At 52.1% G+C, this 20,574-nt stretch overlaps 1 protein-coding gene across 2 annotated transcripts; it reads right to left on the bottom strand.

Moving 5' to 3' along the window:
- Positions 1-14,692: 14,692 nt before the first annotated feature.
- Positions 14,693-18,016, bottom strand: AEN (apoptosis enhancing nuclease). Of its 2 annotated transcripts, none has more exons than XM_065847554.2 (4): positions 17,929-18,016; positions 16,751-17,418; positions 16,327-16,527; positions 14,693-15,525 (listed from the first exon to the last, which is right to left on the bottom strand). In XM_065847554.2, exons 2-4 carry the CDS (start codon positions 17,411-17,413, stop codon positions 15,322-15,324), a joined length of 1,068 nt encoding a protein of 355 aa, XP_065703626.1. In that variant the 5' UTR covers positions 17,414-17,418; positions 17,929-18,016; the 3' UTR covers positions 14,693-15,321. The 2 variants fall into 2 exon arrangements, with proteins under 2 accessions (XP_065703626.1, XP_065703627.1); XM_065847555.2 differs by having other exon boundaries at positions 16,751-17,415; positions 17,929-17,990.
- Between the last annotated feature and the right edge of the window lie 2,558 nt (positions 18,017-20,574).

Here is a 20,574-nt window from a genome sequence, read left to right as displayed (position 1 = left end):
TTCTTCAGTGAGGCTTTCAAAGAGCTTAAAGAAAATACCTCCCACCAGCTGGTCTACAAAATGTGTGACTTGTACATTTGTAAACCTGGAAAGTCAACAACCATATATGATGTTAAGATTTGCCAGCCAGAACCCACAAGTCATATACAGAGACCTTTGCTCTGTCCTTGCTAAGTTGAGGACTGGATTTTAGTCGCAACTGGCTGGAGGAAAAAAAAAATGCCTTGTGGAGATAAACTTTCCATTAGCATAAAGCCAAAAGCATCAGTCTGTGAACCAGCTAGACATGGCTGTTCACCAGGGCATGCCAGGGGCAAGAAGGAGGGGACATGGGGAGGTCCCACGACACATGCAGAAGGTCCCTAAATTAGACTGGAGATAAGTAGCTGTGAGGTCTCTGTACCCACAACATGGAGAAAGTGACATCTGCTTCAGAAAATTATTGCTCTATACCTCTGTGGAGAGCTAAGGAGAATCAGGGAGCAGATGGAGTCAAATCCTCATCTGGGTCCTGCTGCACCTTGCAGGTAGGGCCAAGGCTGTGTAGCCTTCCTGAAATGCTTTATTCCTAGATACGCACTGGAGAAATGCTGCTGTCTCTTTTTCAGGGTTTCTGAGGAGCTGAACCAGAGGCCAAAGCAAACCAGGCACTGCTGTCAATGGCTGCATTGAGTTCTAGGACAGGCACAGTGCAGAGCTGTAGAGCACAGACCTTGAAATGGGGGAACCTGTCCAATCCCTGGATCCGTAGGATAACCAAGCACTGGGAAAAGGAGGGGAAGGATGGAGAGGTTGCCGCTGAAAGTGTGGAAATTGCACAGATTCGGAGTTTCCACTCAGAAGTTCTTATAAGGTGTGAATTCTGGCAGAGTTTCGTGGCTCCCATGGTAACCTGTGGAGGATGGAGTCAGGATGTCTGGGGAGAAAGATGGCAGCGGTATATTTTAGAGTCGCAGTAGCTGTCCCCTCGTGTACGTGAGCTGAAAGCCTCTGGCATGACACAGAATGTGGGGAGACACCGCAGACCTTGCCAAAATCACCTGCCCCCGGGGCACGGGAGGCTGGCACGTGTGAGGCTCTGCCCTGGGTGCTACGCTGCCTTCAGCGTCAGCTTTTAGCCCCGCTCACAGAGTTCACCAGCAAAAACACACGTCTCTGTGACCAGCCAACAGATTCTGACTGTCGCACACAAACACGGAGATCGGCACTTTGCTTCTTCTGGCTGCCTGGGGTGGGACAGATGGGGGACAAAGCAGCAGGACTAAAAGCAGAGATACGTGCTTTGGGACATAACCACTCAGCTCCTCTTCTGCTCACTTAATGACTCTGAAATATTTATCCAACAAATACTTGCCTAAATATCTCATCCACAGGCCTTCAGCTTTCTGCACATGGTGGTGCAGAAGTCTTACTGCCACGGCTGGCAGGTGCCTTCCCTGATCTCCCTGCTGAAAGCTCTGTCTCCAGACAAGGGGAAGGCAAAGAGACATGCAAGAGAAGTAGGAAAAAGGTCCTGCCAGGATAACGTTTCTTGTTGCAAAGATAATATGCAAAGCACCAGTGATCTCCAGAGGGAGGGATCCCAGCAAGATCACTGCTCCTGCAGACATAGGCTGCAGGCACTAGTCACATCACTGCCATGTCAACTGAATACACCCTTCTGAAGTCTTGGTCTTGGAGACCTGCTTTCCCCCTGCTTCTCCAAAAAGACAGAGCCAGAAAGAGATTTCACAGCCTGGCCAGGACATTAGCACGTATCCTGCATTAACTTTCCATCACAGAATGACTGCTGGATATGTTGTCCAGTGTCTCTAGGCAGGGGTGTTGCTCAGGAGGATGCTGTTAAAGGAAGCTCAGGTTCCTCTTCTCCAGTATTCTCTTGGTTTTATCTCTTTATAAAGCATGGTCAGACACAGCTTGTTTCTGTCCTGCAGCTGGTAAGTGGTGAGAGGGGGCTGTGGTGTGCACAGAAGCTCGGGCTGGCCTCAGGGAAGGAAACAGAGTGGCTTGGATTGCTGGGATGCACAGAGCCTGCTTTGGTACAGTGTCCAGCCTGGGCTACGGCTCAGCCCAGGGCTCAGCCAGCCCAGCGAAAGCCAGAAGGAGTCCTGGGATGACAGAAGGAGCTCTCAACTCTTCATCTGACTACGGCTTTTGTGAGTCAGGTTGTGTTTGCATAAACTGGACCTGGTTGCTAGCTGCAGGTTTTCCTGCCCATAACCACCATGCCTTGTAAGGCTTTTAGCAGTGCCATAATAGTAATTATTACTGGCGACTCTAGCTCTGCCTTGCTGTAGGCGCATCCTGGATGGGGCAGTCAGTGTGTGATGGCACTGGGGAATAAGATTATTTGGGCAATTTTTCTTCTTTCGACAGTACTTGAACTACAAGAGATTCCAGTAAGAGAAAATACTGGCAGAATGGACATGGAAAGAGTGATATTTTTAAGCAAATATTGGAGAGGGTGTTTGGAGTGAGAGGTTGAGAAAGAAATTTGACCTGCGTCCCATCAGAGCAAGCAATGCAGTTTTGACACCGCAGACGTCCTACTGTCCGACACCTAGGGAGGGAAGGAGTTCAAGAGCTTGTTTCAAATAAACACACACTTTGCAGAAAGCTGTGTTTTCTTTTCAAGCAGTGGACAAGGGAAAAAGACAAATGTCTTTGGTAGCCTACTGGCTGACAGGTTTCTCCCCATTTCTATTGAGTGAAGGGAAGATTTTTACCAACACACCTTATCCAAATGGTGGGTGTGCCAGTCTGTTCAGAATTTCTGCCCTTATTCATAGCCTGAATCTTCTCCGAAGAGCTTGTTGAGTCCTGGGTAGAAAATGCCCTCTTTGCAACCTCTGTGACAGAGCCAGGGGTCTACAAGAGCCTTTGGGAAAGCCCATAGCATGGACCTTATGGAAGAGTTCTTGATCTTCAAAGCCTGTGGTTGTCTTGAAACAGAAAGCCTCATTCCACTCTTCACTAGCAAAGTGTTTTGCAGCAGCAAATGCATAGGTCCCTTTCTGCTTCAGATTTTCAAAGCCTATTGCTCTTCCTATGCAGCTCAAATTCACCTGCCAGACATTCCCTGGGGTAAACGACCATTGGCGGCACAGGCTGGCACCTCACTTGCTTACAGTTGGGAAGCACAACTGCCAGAGGAGCAGGTGCTGGGAAAGGCAGAACCGCCTTGGAGAAAACCGAAGACGTGTCAGAGGTTTATGTCTGTTGGAAAAGAAATGTTAGAGCAACAAAAGAAAATCCAGATGTGCCGCATTCACATGGAAACAGGCTAATTGGAGACAGCCCCACCTGATTTCTAGCAGCTTAGCATTTCTCTTGGTGTTTATTGACAGAGGATTATAGGTGCATCTTCAGGGGAAAACACAGTACTTCCTTGGCATTTGATATTCTTTCAGAAATACTGGTTTTATTACTGTACCTTCGGCAAGATTTCCTAATGAGAAGCTTGAGACCTTTTAGTCTGGAGTTTTGCTATGGACTTCTGCAAGGACACAATCCTGGCTTAACCCAAAGGCTGTGGACAAGGCTGGAAGGCGGTGGCAGCACCGTGTCCCTGCGGATGCCGCCTGCGCTGCAGGAGCTGAGATTGTAGCAGTGCAGAGCTGCTGTTACAGGGATATCAGCACATTTGTATCTCTCATGAGGGGGCTGGAGGGGCACTGAGCACAAAGCAGTATCTCAAAGTCAGGCACAGAGTGCAGGATTAATCCAAAACACTCCTGGTAAAGGGCAGCAAACAGAGGGAAGCCTGTCTGAGATGGAGAGCTCACCAAATAGGCAGATACACCTTTCCCTGCTGCCTTAAGAGAAAGCTTTTGATACCCTATTTGTTTCAATGAGGCAGATCCAGAGAGGTTTCAACGAAGTATCTAACAGCCAGCACTTTTTGCAGCTCTCTGCTCCACTGGGGAATTTAACCCCTTTTCATTGCGAGCTGTAACTGCTGCTTTGCTGGCCAAAGTAGCCCCACCAGTGTTGCTGCTGCCTCTGGGGCTGTGACACCAGGGAGAGCTTGGCATTGTGTAGCAGCAAACTTGCTCCTGAGCAAAGCCCATGATACCTCACATTCTCCACAGCCTGTTTTTCCCCTCTAAGAAAACAACAACAACAACAAACAAAACAACAGCCCAGCTGCATGGCTGGTCCAAACACAATATAGTGGAAAGCTCATTTCCAGTAGGACAAACCCAGAGTGAAGTGGGTTTCATCATCCCCAGAACAAACTGAAGAAGCTGAATTAATTTCAGACATTTCTGGAATTTCAACTATTTCATCAAGCAGCTGTGTGTTCAGTGCTAAGGGATGGTGAGAAGTAAGCTGATAGCCCAGCACAGAAAGAAACAGAGGAGGAAAGGCCAAGGCCAGGCTGGCCCCATCCCAGTGCCAGCTGCAGCCTCCTGCCCATCTTATTGCCACCCTGCCAGAACCTCAGGGCTTCTGCCAAGTCCCTCTGAACCACTGAAAAGGACCAAGTAGCAAGAGACAATCTTTGGCCCTGGCTGATAACACATCATTTCTCAGAGCCTGCCCCACTGCCAAGCTTTAAATCTTGCTCTTGAGACCATCTGAGCCCAAAGCAGACGTTGGCTGAGCAAACCCACTGGCAGGCTGTCCCAGAGCCTGAGCCACCTCTGCGTGACAACAGGCATGTCAGCTTGGTGGAGGGTCAGAGGAGATATTTCTCTAATGGGTGGAAAGGGAAAAAAAAAAGAAAATCAGTCCCCTTCAAGGTTTTCAGTGGTATAATAAAAGTCCCTGTGTCCTGGATGCCAGGGAGGTCTGAGGGAGGGGGAAGAAAGGGTGAAAGTGAATTAAATGGGCCTTTCAGGAGCAGAGAGAGCACTTAATCTTCTCTAGCCCATTTAGTGGAGATGCTGTTGAAGCCTCCCTGCCTTGACAGCCAGCAGAACTCAGCACACAGTGCCTCTTGCAGACACCGGGCAGTCCCAAAGGAGGGCTGAGCTGGTGGAGAGGAGCAGGCAGGAGGGGAAAGGTGTGTGCTGGTGTGAGAAACAGCGATCAGCTTGGACAGGGAGGATGAATCTGGGAGCACGGTATGTCTGGGAGCACAGGGACAGCATGCACCTCACCTTGGGGTCAAGCACAGCGTTTATCTCAGCACTTGTGTTCGTCTCTGCCAGGTTCACCCACCTATGGGTAAGATCAGCTACAAGGTGGGGAGGGTTGGTGGGGCAACATGAGACTGGGAATTTAAAGTGTTTGTAGCTGGAAGTCACTTTCACATGTGGTCACCAATGATACCAGAGGGGACCAAAGCCTGGAAGGCTGGGTCGGGGTACCAAGCAGCAATACAGGCATACACTTGTGTTACACAGCCAGGGCACAGGCAGTGCTCTGGGCAGTGTCAGTAGGGACGAGGGGTGGGCTACCACTGCTGACGGACCTTCAGTTGTGCCCCTGTCCAACAGCAGAAGCCCCCGCTCATGATGGCTGCGCTTCCTGACCACATCTGCCCAGCATCCTCCACTGAGGTCACTTGCCTTGTAAATATTTAGAGTGCTCTGGCACCCATCAGTGCAGAGACATAAGAGCAGGAGGAAGACCCTTGATCTTTTGATCATCCCTAGGAAAGACACAGATGCAAACCCTGCTGTTGCAATCAGTAAGCGATGAGAAAAGCACTAAGCTGCAGGACTTGCTGACACCCCAGCACGGGGTTGTTTGCACAGGGTGCAGACTAAGGGCTACATCTGAGAGAGAGGAACTCCTTGGGAGCTACACCCCAGCACATCATTAGAAAACACATTCTCAGCTCAGACACTGTTTTTCTAGAAAATATATATATAGATAGATCCCCAAGTGTTTCTTTGCTGATAAGGCTACAAAAGAGCAAATAGCTAAAACTAACTCTGAGTGAACAAGTCTGACTAGCAAGCTCAGATGAGGAAAAGAACCCATCCCTCCTCTGGGCACCCTGGGTTCCTACATGCTCACTTAAAACAGCACCAGAGGCAGCTCCTGCTTTTTACAACACGAAGGCTACAGGTAGGACAGCTCAGCCCTTCACACCAGCACAGCTGAGCCTGCCTAGCCCAGCAGATGGGCTTTATAAGACTGGGTTCATCAGGGGCCTCTTCCTTTTGTATAAGGATTTAGGTGATAGGGGAGGGAGAAGAAGTAATTTTTGTTAGGTTTCTGCTGTACAGCCAGGAGTACCTGTAGAGTCAGGGAAAATTGTGCTGAAGTGCTGCGGAGATGAGGAGTACTAGGCATACCTAAAAATAAAAGCCTTTGGATTATAAGGATTTAAAAGAAAGCTATTCCTTAAACAGTTGGTAGCTGCAGCCTAGGGTCAGCAATGCCTTCTACCTGAGGCTGTGTGAACTAAGAACATTAATTGAGCCTCCTGGGTATGTAAGCTTCTTATCTACTTATACACAGCACTTTCTCTGAGCTGGGAAAAAAATGAGATTATTAGCTACTTTTAATGAATAGCAGTAGGATGTGCATGCTCACCTACTCTTCGCTGGAAGATGTTTCCTCCTCTCTCTGTTTCTCTTTAAACCTGTTAGTTTTTTAGGATATGAGCCAACACTTCAAAAGGGATGTAGGTGTCAGAGGAAGGGAGATGGCTCCTATTCATCATTTAGGGGCTGAGGGTGCTCTCAAAGCTTCTGCTCAGCTCTTTAATCCTACAGGTGCTCCTCTGCTTCTCAGATCTGACATCTCAAAGCTGTCGCGTGGGGCTCTCCCTGCCTTTCTGTCTGGCTTAAGTGACTCCCTATTTAGTGAAGCAGCCTTTGAAATTCCTGTCCTTGGCACCTTGCTGTGCCCATGCTGTGTCTGGGGTGCACATCAGAAGAGGAAGGTGGATGGGTCACAGCTCCTGGTGGGCACAGAGACCTCGAAGATGGACATGGTGGGGTGGAGGTCATGCTTCAAGTAATTTAAATGCAATCTGAAGGCTATGAAAGATTCTCTGTAAGAGCCAAGTTCCTACACTGAAGAGCAAGGGACACTGTTCTGGGTTGTACTTGTGCCCCCATGGGATTTGAGGATGGGGGGGTTTGGCTGCAGGGGGCTGGCTGGGAGCTGCCTATACTTTTGCTCTGTGCTGTTCAAGGAACACAGGCAGCAAAGCAGTGAGAAATGAGTCAAACCTCTCCTTTCCCCACTGCGACGCTCCTTGTTCTGATGGTGGGAAAATTGCATCAGGGAGCAGCGACGGGGCCACTCACACTTCTAGCATCAAATGCCTGGCAGTGCCAGAGCAGAACTGGTTTGCAGGATCCCCGGTGCACACCCTGCCTTTCCAGCCATCTGCTTTACCCTGTTAACCAGCCTTTGCAATATGAAACAGGCTGTGGTTGGCAGTGGTTGCTTTGCACCGGATCCTAATAGTGCCAACTCCTGGGATGGTGGCGATTGTTCAGGCTGGGGTGGGGGACAAACCAAGGAGGGAGCTCTTAAAACACTGTGGGGGTTGGCAGGAGACACAGAAATGCAGCAGCGAGAAGGCCCTCTTCCAAACTTATATATATGATTAAAAAAAAAAAAAAAAAAAACTCAAAAGCTGAAGCTAAGAGGAACGAAGCTGCTGTAGTTTTCCAAGAAGGCTCCCAAGACGTACAATGGGAACATCTGTACCTCAGCTGGCGCCTTGGAAGGGTCTCAGGCCACAGATTGGGGCTGGCGTCAGCTGGCTCCAGCCCTGCCTTGCTGTCCCTCTCTCCCCCAAAACCCCAGCCTCGGCACAGCTCCCCTCGCAGCAAGCTGTAAATCCCCCTTCCCACGTCCCCTCCTTTGCCACGGGCTCTGCGGGTTTTGAGCAGGCGAGCATCCCGCAGCAGGATTCGGGGAGAGAGGGAGGTTTGGCCCCAGGAACAACTGGCCTCTGTACTGCCTGTGAAAGAAGGTTTCATAAGGGTTTTGCTCAAAACGTCCTGTTATCAGGATCCACTGGGCAAGTCAGCCCCGCTCCTGGGGACAAAGAGACAGGCCAATTCGGTGCACACATGTGTAGTGTCTTGGTCCTGGCACGGGTGTTTTCCAGCCTCAGGGGATGCAGGCAGCCAGAGTTGATCCTGTTCCTGCCTGTGAAGGTTATCAGGGGACTGGGGGACAGCTGTCTGTCCCCCTGCTTTCACACCTGGTGCTCACTCGTGGTGACAGGATAAGTTCATTTGGGCTGCTGATACTGAAGGCATGATTTCTCCCACGTTATTTCCAGCTTGATCTGCCCAGCATAAAAATATATACATATATATAAATTAGGAACAGTCCCTGGCCTCTGTGGCTCAGACCCCAATGTCTGGATGGCTCTACAGGACCTGGAGTGGTGTGAATCCCTGTGCATGGCAGGACTCAGGGTTTGCCTGGGGTAGCACAGAGATGAGCAGTAACAAGAAACCATTTTTAGAGCAACTCTTGCACCCAGAGCTGTATATTAATACCATCTTAAAATGACAACAAATGCTGCTCTGTGTAACTCTGGCTTTGATCTTTTCCATCATTCTTCTATTTTAAGAGACCAAAAGATTAAGGGGAATGCTGGCACGTCCTACAGTGCCACCACAGACTGGCCTTGTGTGACTTGGCCCCTGGAAGTTGACACTCATGGCTGGGATTCACAATTATAAAGGTAAGAGTGGTTTCTAATAAAAGGGTGAGAGTCTCCATCCTGACCAGGTGAAGGCCAAATGCAAACAGTGACCTCCCAGGAGAGCAAACAGTTCCCGGCGCTGATCTGCGGCAGCCCCAGCTATTCCTGCCCTGGATCCATGGGTGATCCCATGGGTGCCCTGCATACCTGTCCTAGCACATCCCTCCTGTCCTTCCCAACAGAGGCAGGTAATGCTGCATTGTGCTCATCGATTTACATTTTAAAATATCTTCCTAGTAACACTAATGTGTTTTAGTTTGTCTTCCTCCTTTTTCATCCCTGCACTGGAGCTGCAGAACTATGGCTGTACATGAGTTTTGGGTGACAGCTGTGGATTGTTGTTATTTTACGAAAATGCATTTGCCATGGAATTGCCTCTTTCACCATCCTGCCTCCTCTGTCAGTTTTGGGGTTGTAAACCACCTTCACAGTGTCAGAAATACAAAATACTGAGGGATTCAAATAGAGCCAGAACATGGGTGAGAGGTCAGTGCTTGCAGTTCATAACTGGACCCAAATCCTAAAGCCCCTAAACGCTCTGGGTTGTAACTGCAGTGCAAGCGGCTTTCACACTCCCCTTATGCTTGTGACTTGCCTGAAATACACCCTGGGAGCCCGGGGCAGAGCCGGGCCCCGTCCCGTCCCCAGCCTGCGAGGGGACAGCGCAGGAACCAGCAGCCCGAGGGCACCACCTAGTGAACACCCGGGACGGCACGGACCTGGAACGGGCAGAAACGGAATGAAAACGGGGAGGGGGTCTCCCCAGGGCGTCGGTACCGAGGTGTGGAGAGTCACGTTTTGTGTTTTCCTCCTACTCCAGTTATTTTAAAATATTTCTCCACCAGGATTCCCCAGAGAAGAGCCTTCGCCATGCTTCATCCATTGTGGCAGAGATGCTGGCCTGGGGCAGACCACGCTTGCTGCTCTGCTCTGCTCAGATGGCATTGGAAAAAATTATTGTATTTAGTTTTCTTGCCTGGAGGGGTAGAAAAAAAGTTATTTCTAGTGTTTTTCAAGGGTCCCTAGGCGTGCAGGAGCAGAGCGGTGCAAGTAGCTCTGTTGTGGGGCAGGTCTGAGCTGGAGGCAGGGGCTGTGCTTTCAGCTGAGCAAAAATCTCCTTTTTGAATTAGAAAATTTAAAAAAACACCATAGGTGCTCTAACATCTCCCGATCACCTCAAGGGTGAGCTGGTAGGGGAAAAGCAGGAAAGACCCCAAGGATGATGTAACAATTGGGGATAGAGAAAATGCCACACCATGGTGTTGCTGCTGCAGTGCTGGGTCCTCTGCCTCCATTGCCTTGCTGGGAATTGCACACATTACTGGAAGAGAGCTCACCTGCATCTCGCTGTTCCCCAAGGAAGAGGTGTTTCTGCAGCCCAAAAGCAATGCTGTGCCTTGCTACCCTCTGCCGTTGGCCCCAGCTCCCACCCTGACTCCTGCAACATGTGTCTGTGCGCACTGGTCACAAATCCAGTTCCTGGTCCCCCCAGCCGTAAGCTCAAGGCATGGGCTTATGCTCAATATTCGAGCCCTGCTGTCCTAGAGCTCTTTCCCTGGGCAGGGGATGGGAGAGCTTGGGGCAGAGACATGGGAAGGTGACATCTCTAAGCAAGACCACAACTGTGACCAGCCACCTTGCCCCTTCTGTACCTGGCAGCTCTGAGAAGCACTCCACATGCCCCCAGCACTGTACCCCACAAACTCCTCCTTCCTCAAAGATGGCATCTTCAGCAGCTCATGGCCCCGGTGGCCACTTGGCACCTGGCACCCAGCTTGCCTCAGGGGTGCAGGGCTTTGGGGTCCCTGTGGCAGGGGTCCCCTTGCCATGCTGGAGGTGAGCCTGGCACCCAGGCTGCCTGCACAGAGGGATGCGCCCACAGCTGAGGGTTTCTCCCCCTGGATCTTCTTCGTGTTGTACCTACAGCAAACCCTTCCCATGCACCCAAAGCAACCATGGCATGGGGACTGAGGGGTACATGGATATTCAGGTCAGGCCACCCGAGCCCCTCCAGCACAGCTTTTGCAGCCCCTATTTGGGTCCAGCTCCCCAGGGAGGTTGGGGTGTGCTGGGAATTGTGCCTTTTCCTCTCATCCGCAGACAATCACGATGCTTAAGTGGCTTGTTTTTCATTAGGGAAAGGCTGTTGCTAGGCCACCCTGGTCCTCAGCATTGGTCGGGAAGGGGTTTTGCAGCCAATCCAGGAGGCTGTGCTGGCGGTTCACACACATACACATGCACACGCACACACATGCACACGCACACATGCACACACCCCTCCTGCAGCCCCAGTGCTAAGTGGCTGCCAGATGTACCTATTCATTTCCACATCACACCTATTCACTCCTTCCGGCCAAGCAGGTTATTAAAGCTCCTGAGTTTTTAATTTATAGCCGGCTGCGAGTTTTCTGCCTTCTAATTTACACTCAGGGCACAGAGGGGAGGGGTGATGGTGGGTGCGGGTACCGATGGGGTGCTGTCACAGAGAGGCCCATTCCTCCCTCCACTGCAACCAGCTTAGTCTCTGGCAAGTCACCTGAGCAAAGACTCTTCTCTCTGCCTGCAAACAGGGCAAATTGTCCTTCTGTGTCACCACAGTGAGCAGACAGATTGTTCCAGGTTAGGAGCTTGTTCTGGGCTGTTATTAGGTACCAGCATTGCTCCACCCTGAGACATTTGGGGCTTACATGGCATTTCAAACACATTTACTGTGATAACCAGAGCCAGCATCAAAACAAACCAGGTGTTTGATGAGGGGATGTTGCTCCCAGCCGTGGTGCTCATGCAAACAGCCCCCCACAGCCGGGAGAGGAGCGGGACCACAGCCAGGCACTGGTGATGCAGGGTGGGAGTGTCAGACACATCCCTGGCCCAGTGTCTCCCAGTACAGCTGCTATTCTGCCACAGAGCGATTTCAAGCACCCTATGGGTGTCCAACAAACACCCAGCAGAAGCAGAGCCCCAGGTGCATGGGCAAGGCAGGGTGTGAGCAGAGCCTGGGATGTGAGCAGGACAGGGGGCAAGCATCCTCTTTTACAGCTGCAAAGCTCTCACCATGCAGGAAAGGAATAGACGCTGAAAACATGCAGAAAAACACGGACAATCCACACAAAGCCCAGTTTCCGACTGTCGTCCATGAAAAGCTTTGTGTAGCAGAAGAGCAGGAAGGGGGGAGCTCAACAAGAGCAAGGGAAAGCATCAAATTGCCGTCTGCTGCTCAAGGAGAAGCTGTTGCTAGACAGAAGTAAAAGCCATAGCCATCAGCTCCCATTGGTTCAGACCCACTCCAATGATGGGCTTATCAGTTACCTGCTTTTGCAGCTGGCTGGGAAAAACTCATTTGACAATGTTTTCTCCTGATAAAAAAGCCCATTGCTGCATTTGTGCGTTTCAGTTAATCATTATTCAGGGTCATTGAGACAACGGCTGAGCTTTCTGCAGATTCTTCAATTACCATGAAATTTAGTGCAAATGGTGAGCCAGCTCAGCTCTCCTCCATCTGCCTAAAGATGCTCAGCAGGCTGCTTAGGTGCTGAGCCAGAGAGAAGGTTGGCTGCTCTCAGCCATAGCAACTCCCTGGCATGTAGGTGAATATTCACAAACACCTGTGAAAATCCTGATTTGCTCTTGAAGGGTTCACTAGGTGTAAACGGGATGAAAGTTGCCGTGCAGATTTCTAAGAGCAAACATCATTTCATTCGCAGGGAGAGGGTTGCCACCACCCCTTATCATCCCTGATGGGGTTTGCTCCTCAGCAACTCTGCCTGGGGGTTTGAGGGCTGCAGAGCACAATGTGGGTTTTTTCCCAGCCCTTCAAAGCTGATGTAGATGGGCATTGGCCCCCAAAATTCGTTTCTCAGCTTCCCCAAAAGTTGGAGATCACTGCATAGAAGCAAAACTTGCAGGACATGTGAGTACCAAAGGGCAGCCAGCCTTCGACTGTGTTGCTGCCTTCAAATTTGCCCCTAAAGTGAGGGGTTATTCCAGCAGGGGATTAAATCAGTGATGAGGAGAAGCTCGCAGAGGCATCTGGGGACTTTCTCCATGCCTTGTGCCACCGTGCAAGCCCAGGGCTGTGCTGCCAGGAGGGGACGTGGGCGGCTGTGCAGGCAGGCTGGGGAGCTGCGGCGTGGGCAGGCAGGGACAAAGCTGCACTGGGTCACAGCGGATGAGTGTTTAGAGAAAATTGTCCCTTGCCTGCAGCTCAGCCTGGGCTTACTATTGGAAGTGGGTTTCACTACAGTGTTTGGATGATCAAGACTTCAGAAATGTGTTTTTTTCCTTAATTACGCCTTCCCCTCGCTGCTGGCTGACGGCAAGGCAGGCTGAGTCACAGGCTGATAAAGCCTCGTGGCTTTCCACCTCCTTCGGTGGCTTTCTCCAGCCTCACCCCAGTGCACCCATGTCTTGCATCAAACCATCAGTTGGCCTCGGGCAAGTCAATGCTGTGGATGGTGGGACAGTGCAGGCTGGGGGGGCTCAGGTGGACAAATGAGCTGGGAGCTGTGGGGTGCCCCATGTAAGCTCCCCACAAACACATGTGCTCCCTGAGAAGATGCAATTATACGGTCTAGGTTATTAGACCTTGAGCAAAGCATCCCTCCACTGTGTCCTTCCTCTGGGTCCGCTTTCCTGGGGGCAGAAGGCAGTGCTGCTGTGTCAGCTTTGGGATGCCACCATCTTCTGATGGTGGCTGTGCTGACCCACTGAGCTCCTGTCACCTTTCCTGCAGCTGTGTTTCCCTCCTGCCGCTCCGGGAAGAGGTGGAAATGGCAAAGGGGAGGAAATGGATAAAAAAAAGCCTGTGCCAGCTGCGCTCCTCCTGCACCCACGGGTGCAGGTCCCTCGTGTACCCCACCGGGTCCTGCTGGCGTGGCATGGTGTCATGCTGGAGCTGCACCCCAAGGCTCTCACTGAGGTGGTGCCAGCTGGGTTTTACAGCTTGCTGCACCTGGAACATGCCTGGGACAAACTGCCACGAGCAGGATTTAAAAGCACATATATGTGATCATGTTTCCTACCAGGACTGGTGGGGAGTGCCCAGACCACAAGGTCAGGACACAGCCCAAGTTACTATTATTTCTTAAGTACAACTGTTGAAGGAGGGTTGTGCTTTGGCCACTTGGAGGACAGAGGTTTTTAGACATGTCTGACATGTTCTGAAGTGTCTCTGCCGGGCAGGGAGGAGTTAAGATGGGAAGTGCAAGATGCGTCTTGTAATGGCACTGATGTGTGCGTCAGGTGTGCCTGCGTCACCCGGCTCCTTGGCTGCTTCCCAAGACTGGGGCTGAGCTCTCCTTCCCTCAGGAAAAGCCTGGGACCTGTGTAGCCTGGCTGGAGGGACATGAACTCCATTTCAGTGCTGTGGCCAGACTCCCAAAGCCCCTGAAGTGCTAGCAGCCCCCCCCACCCCTCCTGTCTCACAGCCTGGGGGACCCATGTGCTAAAGGGGTGGCCTCAGCCTCGAGGCATCTGGCAAAAAAGTACTGATTTTCTTTAACCATGGCTGTTCAGCAACCTGGGGATATGTGTGACTCTCTATGTCCGGCCCCAAACCTCACACTGATGCTCACGTGCCCAGCCGGGTACGCCTGTGCAGCCACAGATACCTACAGATGTCACCTATGAAGCAGCAGCCACTGCAGGTGAGCACCACCCTGGTCCCCACACCATCACAGCAGCCCCTGCCACAGCTCAACATCATTCCCACCCCTCCCAGACCCTGCGCACAGGGATGCTGTCTCACTGGGTGGGCAAATCCCAGGGAGCCCTCTGAGCTGTGACAACCCCACTGCTGGAGCATGACACAGTGGGACACTTTATCTTGCAATGGGCTTTTTTTCCAAGCAGCCAGCAGTGCTGGACCACAGGGTTCTTGCTGAGCCCACATCCCAAGAACTGCTCACTCCAGCCATCAGCAGGCCACTCAATGCAGCTTTTCTGGTTGCAGGTGGGTTTTAAGCACAGGACGCAGGCACTAATGCTGACCCCCATCTCTGCCCCCTCCCTCCCAGAGAGCTGCTAGATCAGATCATGCAGCACACACACAAAGGCTTTGCAAGAACAGCTTTTAATTCACAACTGGATAAATACGTAAGTAGTCTATTTTAAATGAAGTGCATCCTGTGCTCTTGTCCAGGCTGGACATTGATTAGATCCAGACTTTGTTTTCAGGCTTCACTGTGCAATGAAAGCAAGGAGGAAACTGGTTGTTCAACTGGCCCAGATGTTTTGCAGCCTTTAGGCATCAGCAAAACACCTCAGTCCTCCCATGGGAAGACTTGCCACTTGCCTGCCATGGGGGTATCCCCTTCCCAGAAGACATGTGAGGTGCCCTGGCAGCCCCAGCCTACTCACACACCCACTGGGGTCCTCCAGGAACCCCTCTCATCCCCAAGCACCGACAGACGAACACGGCGCAGCCACAGCACTTATTACTGTGCAACAGGAAGAGGCTGCAGACCGTTTAGAGATCACCAGTGTCCAACTGCCACCATTTCTCCGTCCCCAAGCAGGGCTGGGGGCATCCGACTCCTCTGCACTGCTGTCCGCAGTGGACCCCGGTGCTGGCCAGAGCACATGGGGAACAAGCCCCAGTGAAGGAGGTCAGCAGCCACCTCCACCTGCCATAGCTGAAGGCATCAGGATGGCCTTAAAACACGTGGAGGAGACACTGTCCCCCATCACAGGCTGCTTGTCACCAGGTCCGTGGGCCAGTACCGGTCATCCAGGTACTGGCTGCTGTCTGTGGTGGGGTCTGTGATGGGGCTGGGGGGCCGGGAGGGCAGGCTCCGGGCCAGCTCCGTCTCCCACTGCACCTCCACCAGTCTGTACAGCTCCATGGCCGTCTGAGCATCCTCCACCGACGAGTGCCCTTTGCAGCCGACCTGAGCAAAGAGGGAAAAGCCTGGTTAGAAAAAGGGTTTGGTAAAAATCCAACAGGTTACTTTGTCTGCTCCTCAGAAGGACAAAAGTGCTGGGAGTGTTCGAGATAGCAAAGGTTTGATGTAGCCCAGGAGATACATGCATCTCAAGCACTGTGTACGCATACACAGGCACATTGCAAGAAGAGGCAGAGGCCACAAATGCATTGCAAAGGGCAAGTTTTATCTTAGTTACCTCTCTACTGGGGGATCTCTGAAGTTGCACCTGAGCTCCCAGGCTGGTCAGTTCAGCCCTGCTGGAAGATCACTGGGCCTGCTGAGCTCGCCTGTATTTCAAGGCTTCAGGCAAGCGCAGCCTCCTGCTCTTTCTCACAACAAAGCAGGAATCTCAGACAGTGATAAGGTTTCTATAGTTTCTCACAGGCCTGTGTTAGACACAGAAGTTCTACTCATCCAGCACACAAGGTCAGTAGAACAATTAGTGTGATGTATGTGCTTTTTCTACAGACAGGTGCAAGTCACTTGACCGTATTTACATTTAATCAACCTCCTCATCAATCTTGTGCTACATTCCCATACAAGCACCCTCTGAAGGGCAGAGGTCTTGTTCCTGCTTTACTGAGATGCTTAATGGTCAGCTTAGGAAGTCCTGGGATCCCCCAGCTTGATCATGACCAGCAGTATGGGATGAAAAAGGTTCACCTCCATTCATAGAGAGCACCGATGGACATAGGGGGACCAGGCTGACCACACAGGCTCAATCACAAACCCAGGACCTGGTCCCCACAGGTTCCTAGTGCTCACCTGGATCTTTTTCCTGAGCAGATGCCTGGCCAAGCTCTTTAGGGAGACACTGGCCCTGACAGGCAGCCCTGCCCTCTGCTTCAGCATGGGGATCTGGCTGGTGTCTCGGGTCCTGTCTTTGGGGTGGAAGTACTTCAAGGCTTGGAAGTCATTGTGGATGGCGTGTCCTACCACAATCTTGTCTTTCAAGATCTTCAGGATCTGGAAGCATCAGAAAAGGTTAGACAGGCACTGCACCAAAAGAAACACTAATTAAGCACAAAATAATTTTGTGTTAAATTCAGTTTCTTCAGTTCTAGCTTTTTAGGTTCCCAGAACAGAGCAGTAAGAAGCAAACCAACCCACTGAATGGTTTTGGAGGCTCCCAATTTGTGGCCAGCAGATAACACACAGCCTTTTAAAAACAAAATTCTCTTTTTCTCACCTCTGCCTGGGCAGTCTTGAAGGGAATCGCATTTTTCATGTGCTGCTTGGTGACGCCACTCCAGCGTGTCCGGTAGTCCACGATGGGGAGTTCAGGTTGGACGTACTTGTCATAGACGACATCCCCCTCATAGTTCACCACGGAGCACCGCGCCAGCTCGCTCAGCCTGCCCTGAGGACCTGTGCCCACCATTTCGCAGTCAATGGCCACATACTTGCCAGGGCGCAGGAGCGGGGAGGACATCTGCACCTCCTTAGAGCTGCCAATCCCCTGGGACAGCAGCACGGAGTGATGCCTGGCTATGCTGTCTGGAGAGGCAGATGGGGAGAGGACCTGTTTGGACTTGGGGCCTTTCCCAAAGTGCAGTGCCATGGTGTCACCGGACTTGGTAACTGTGCTGCTTGTCTCCAGCCCTGCCATGGGGGTCTGGTTGCCCAAGCATCGGTGAGGGCTCAGTAACCCCTTCTGCTCCAGCAGCGCGCGGCGCTCCAAGAACCGCTGGTGCTTGCGACTCTTCTTCTTGTTGCGACCCTGCAGCATGGCGGGACCCTCCAGGGCCTGAGCGCAGCCACCCGCAGTGGGGTCATGGGTGCTCTGCAGAGTGGGCACGGAGTCTTTTGGGGTGGACAGCAGTGGGGTCATCTGCCCTTTGCCAGGAGGCATCCCTGCTGGAATGGGCACAGTGGGGCATGAGTGTCACGCAGTCTCCATGCCCCCCCATCCAAAGGGATCCGTGTACTCCACGACACCCCGCCCCCCCCCCCGCCCCGTGACATATTCCCCCCTCCCGCGTGTGGGCAGGCAGACGTAGTTCAAGACAGAGCTATGGGGCAGGGGATGGGGACACATTGTCACATCCTGTCCCCAGGCCCTTGTGCTCTCGTTACCTGGTCACTGCCTGCCTCATTCCCGGTCCAAACGCCCTGGCCACAACCTCACCGCCTCTCGGTCCCCTGCCCACCCCATTGCCACCCCCCGCCCGCCCGATTACACATCCCTTAGGGCCCAATCTGCCAGTTAGCCAGGCCTTCTCTACCGCACTCCCAGCCCCAGTGCCCTACCCGCCCCATTACCCGCCCCCACGCCCCTGCTCGCCCCATCACGCACCCCCAGACCTCTATCCGCCCCGGACTTCCCCCGGCCCGGCCGCCCCGGACCCCCCGCCATCAGTGACCCACCGCTGCCTGCCCGCACCCGGCGCGGCTCCCACGTGTCTCGCCCGGAAGCCGCCGCGCTCACATGCCCGGGCAAGTCCCGCCGTGGCCACGCCTCTCTCTTTTCCCATTGGCTTCTCGGGAGGGGTGATTTGCATACGGGGCGGTGCCCGGGGCGGGGTGGGGATATCATCGCCACGCTATAACGCGCCTCGGTTGTAACGCAGGGGCGTGTTTGGGGTTGTTATGGGACCGCTAGAACAGCGCATCCAGGGGTGTATTAGAAGGGGGATGGTTAGTAGGTCGAGAGATGTTCTCCTGCCCCTCTACTCTGCCCTGGTGAGACCACACCTGGAATATTGTGTCCGGTTCTGGGCCCCTCAGTTCCAGAAGGACAGGGAGTTACTGGAGAGAGTCCAGTGCAGAGCCATGAAGATGATAAAGGGAGTGGAACATCTCCTGTATGAGGAAAGGCTGAGGGACCTGGGTCTGTTTAGTTTGGAGAAGAGGAGACTGAGGGGTGACCTCATTTATGTTTATAAATATATAAAGGGTGAGTGTCATAAGGACGGAGCCAGGCTCTTCACGATGACAACCAATGGTAAGACAAAGGGTAACGGTAAAAACAAGGGGTAACACAAGAGGTTGCACTTAAATTTGAGAAAGAACTTCTTCTCGGTAAGGGTGCCAGAACACTGGAACAGGCTGCCCAGGGGGGTTGTGGAGTCTCCTTCTCTACAGACATTCAAAACCCACCTGGACACATTCCCATGTAACCTCATCTGGGTGTTCCTGCTCTGGCAGGGGGATTGGACTGGATCAGCTTTTGAGGTCCCTTCCAATCCCTGATATTCTGTGATCTGACGCTTGCATCCCAGATCTGTGTGCTGCTCAGCCTGTCCCACCTGTGATGTGATAGAGCCTTTCTAGGTGATGGGTTTGGGGTGGAGATGCATGCTGGGGTACCTAGCCCTGCAGCTGGGAGCTCAGTACCAACATGCTGCAGTTTCGCTGTGTGTTTGCTGTGGACAACCCTTCTGCTGGGGACCCTGAGGCTGGGCAGCACCGCTTCTGCAGGGTGGTCTGAGACACCACAGTGTGGTGTTCGCATCCTCCAGGCTCTCCTGTGGTGCTTCCCAGGGTTGTGTGGGGCAGCTCTGGCTGGGGCTCAGGTGCAAGAGGGGGTTTCAGACCAGCCTCTCGTTGCTTCGCTCTCAAGGCTCACAAAAGCAACGGCCGAGGTGGTCAGAAGTGCAGAACGGCTGTGGCTGCTGGCTCGGTCCTGCACCTTCAGCATCGCCGGAGAGGCCATGCACCCTAGGGCAGACTGTGACTTGTTGTGGTGGGATGAGCCATACAACAACAAAATCACTAGTCTTCCAGAGGGAGCCAGGCACCACGTCGATCCTCATCCTGTGGGCCCCCACACTGAGCATCCCCTCTCTCTGCTGCCGAAGGGGCTTGTGGAGATGCAGGACAAGCACTTTCACGCTTCGTCATTCATGTTTTTGCCGCCTGTGAGCTTCTGTTGAGTCAGAAAGAAAATATTTAGATCACCCTGCAATGTATTTTTCCTATTTCCTTTATGTTTTTCTTCTGCCTAGTAAACCTCTTCCTTAAATCTGTTACTCCGTTTTGCATCTATTGCTTCCATCCCTGCCGTTCAGCTAATTAATTCCACCTAATGAGAGTAGTTCAATTGTCCTACAACAACTTGCTAAGGAGCCCTGGCAGGCTTTTATGTAGAAATTTATACTCTTTCCTGATGTTTTTGGTAAAACTGTGTGTTACACTCTTGGGGATTGATTCATTTGTGGTTCCTGGAACTCTGCCCCATTTTTCTCACCCTGAGTGAGGTGAGAGCTGACTGTGGCTGCACAAGTGGGAGCAGACATGAGCCCTGGTGTGAGGGAAATGGACTTGCATTGCCCATGGCATTTCTCCACCAGATTCGGGTGGGCAAGGAGGTGGCATCTCTGGCTCCTCTTCTCTCTCACACCCTGCAGTGGGATGAGGAATTCAAGTGCCTCAACTGTTCTGTGCTTCTTGGTTTATACACGTTGCTGTTGCACTCATGGGTCTGATCAAGTCGTGGCTCATTCACAACAAACCCATCCATTTCCCTGTATCTTTGTTTGATCCCACATTCTTTCCCAAGCTGTATGTTTTGCAAGTGGCATGCAATTCCTCTTGGCAGTGTGAAATTTTAGCTGTATCCTCATGGTCATGAAAAAGCTTCAACAAGCAAAATTATGGACACATGGGGAGGAAGGGAAAAGCCTTCACTGGTTTCCCAAGGTCACAAAAACCCATGCTGCGAAGGAATTGTTGTGTCATTTTTCTTTCCTATCCCAGGTACAAGGATGGAGGTGGCAAAATGTCAGAATATATTTAAATGGTTCATTGATGCACCATGGCCTCCTCTCATCCCACTGCCCTCTGGAACTTCAGTAGATGTTTCTCCCATGGTAGGTGGTTCTCCCTTTGGTAGAAGCCTTGTGCCCAACAGAGATGCTGCTTATCTCCACAAGGTCCTGTGGCCTGGCAGGGATGGGGGTTTTGGCACCAGGTGGTAGAAACCCTGCCTTGGATGTGGTAGATGAGCCAAGAGCTGAGATGAAGGCAGAGAGCGCCAGAGCCCGGGAGAGGTTTCTGCGATGTTTGCACAAT

This window comes from Patagioenas fasciata, chromosome 12 (assembly GCF_037038585.1).
Source record: "Patagioenas fasciata isolate bPatFas1 chromosome 12, bPatFas1.hap1, whole genome shotgun sequence".
In the NCBI taxonomy this organism is placed as follows: Eukaryota; Metazoa; Chordata; class Aves; order Columbiformes; family Columbidae; genus Patagioenas; species Patagioenas fasciata.
Note: the sequence above shows the minus strand (reverse complement) of the source record. Positions and strands in the feature narration are given on the sequence as shown.

Coding starts and splice junctions, on each gene's coding strand:
- AEN (XM_065847554.2), bottom strand. CDS start 17,413: ATGCCTCCTGGCAAAGGGCAGATGACCCCACTGCTGTCCACCCCAAAA. Junction 16,528..16,750: donor TCAAGACTGCCCAGGCAGAG/GTGAGAAAAAGA, acceptor TGATGCTTCCAG/ATCCTGAAGATCTTGAAAGA. Junction 15,526..16,326: donor TGCTCAGGAAAAAGATCCAG/GTGAGCACTAGG, acceptor CTCTTTGCTCAG/GTCGGCTGCAAAGGGCACTC.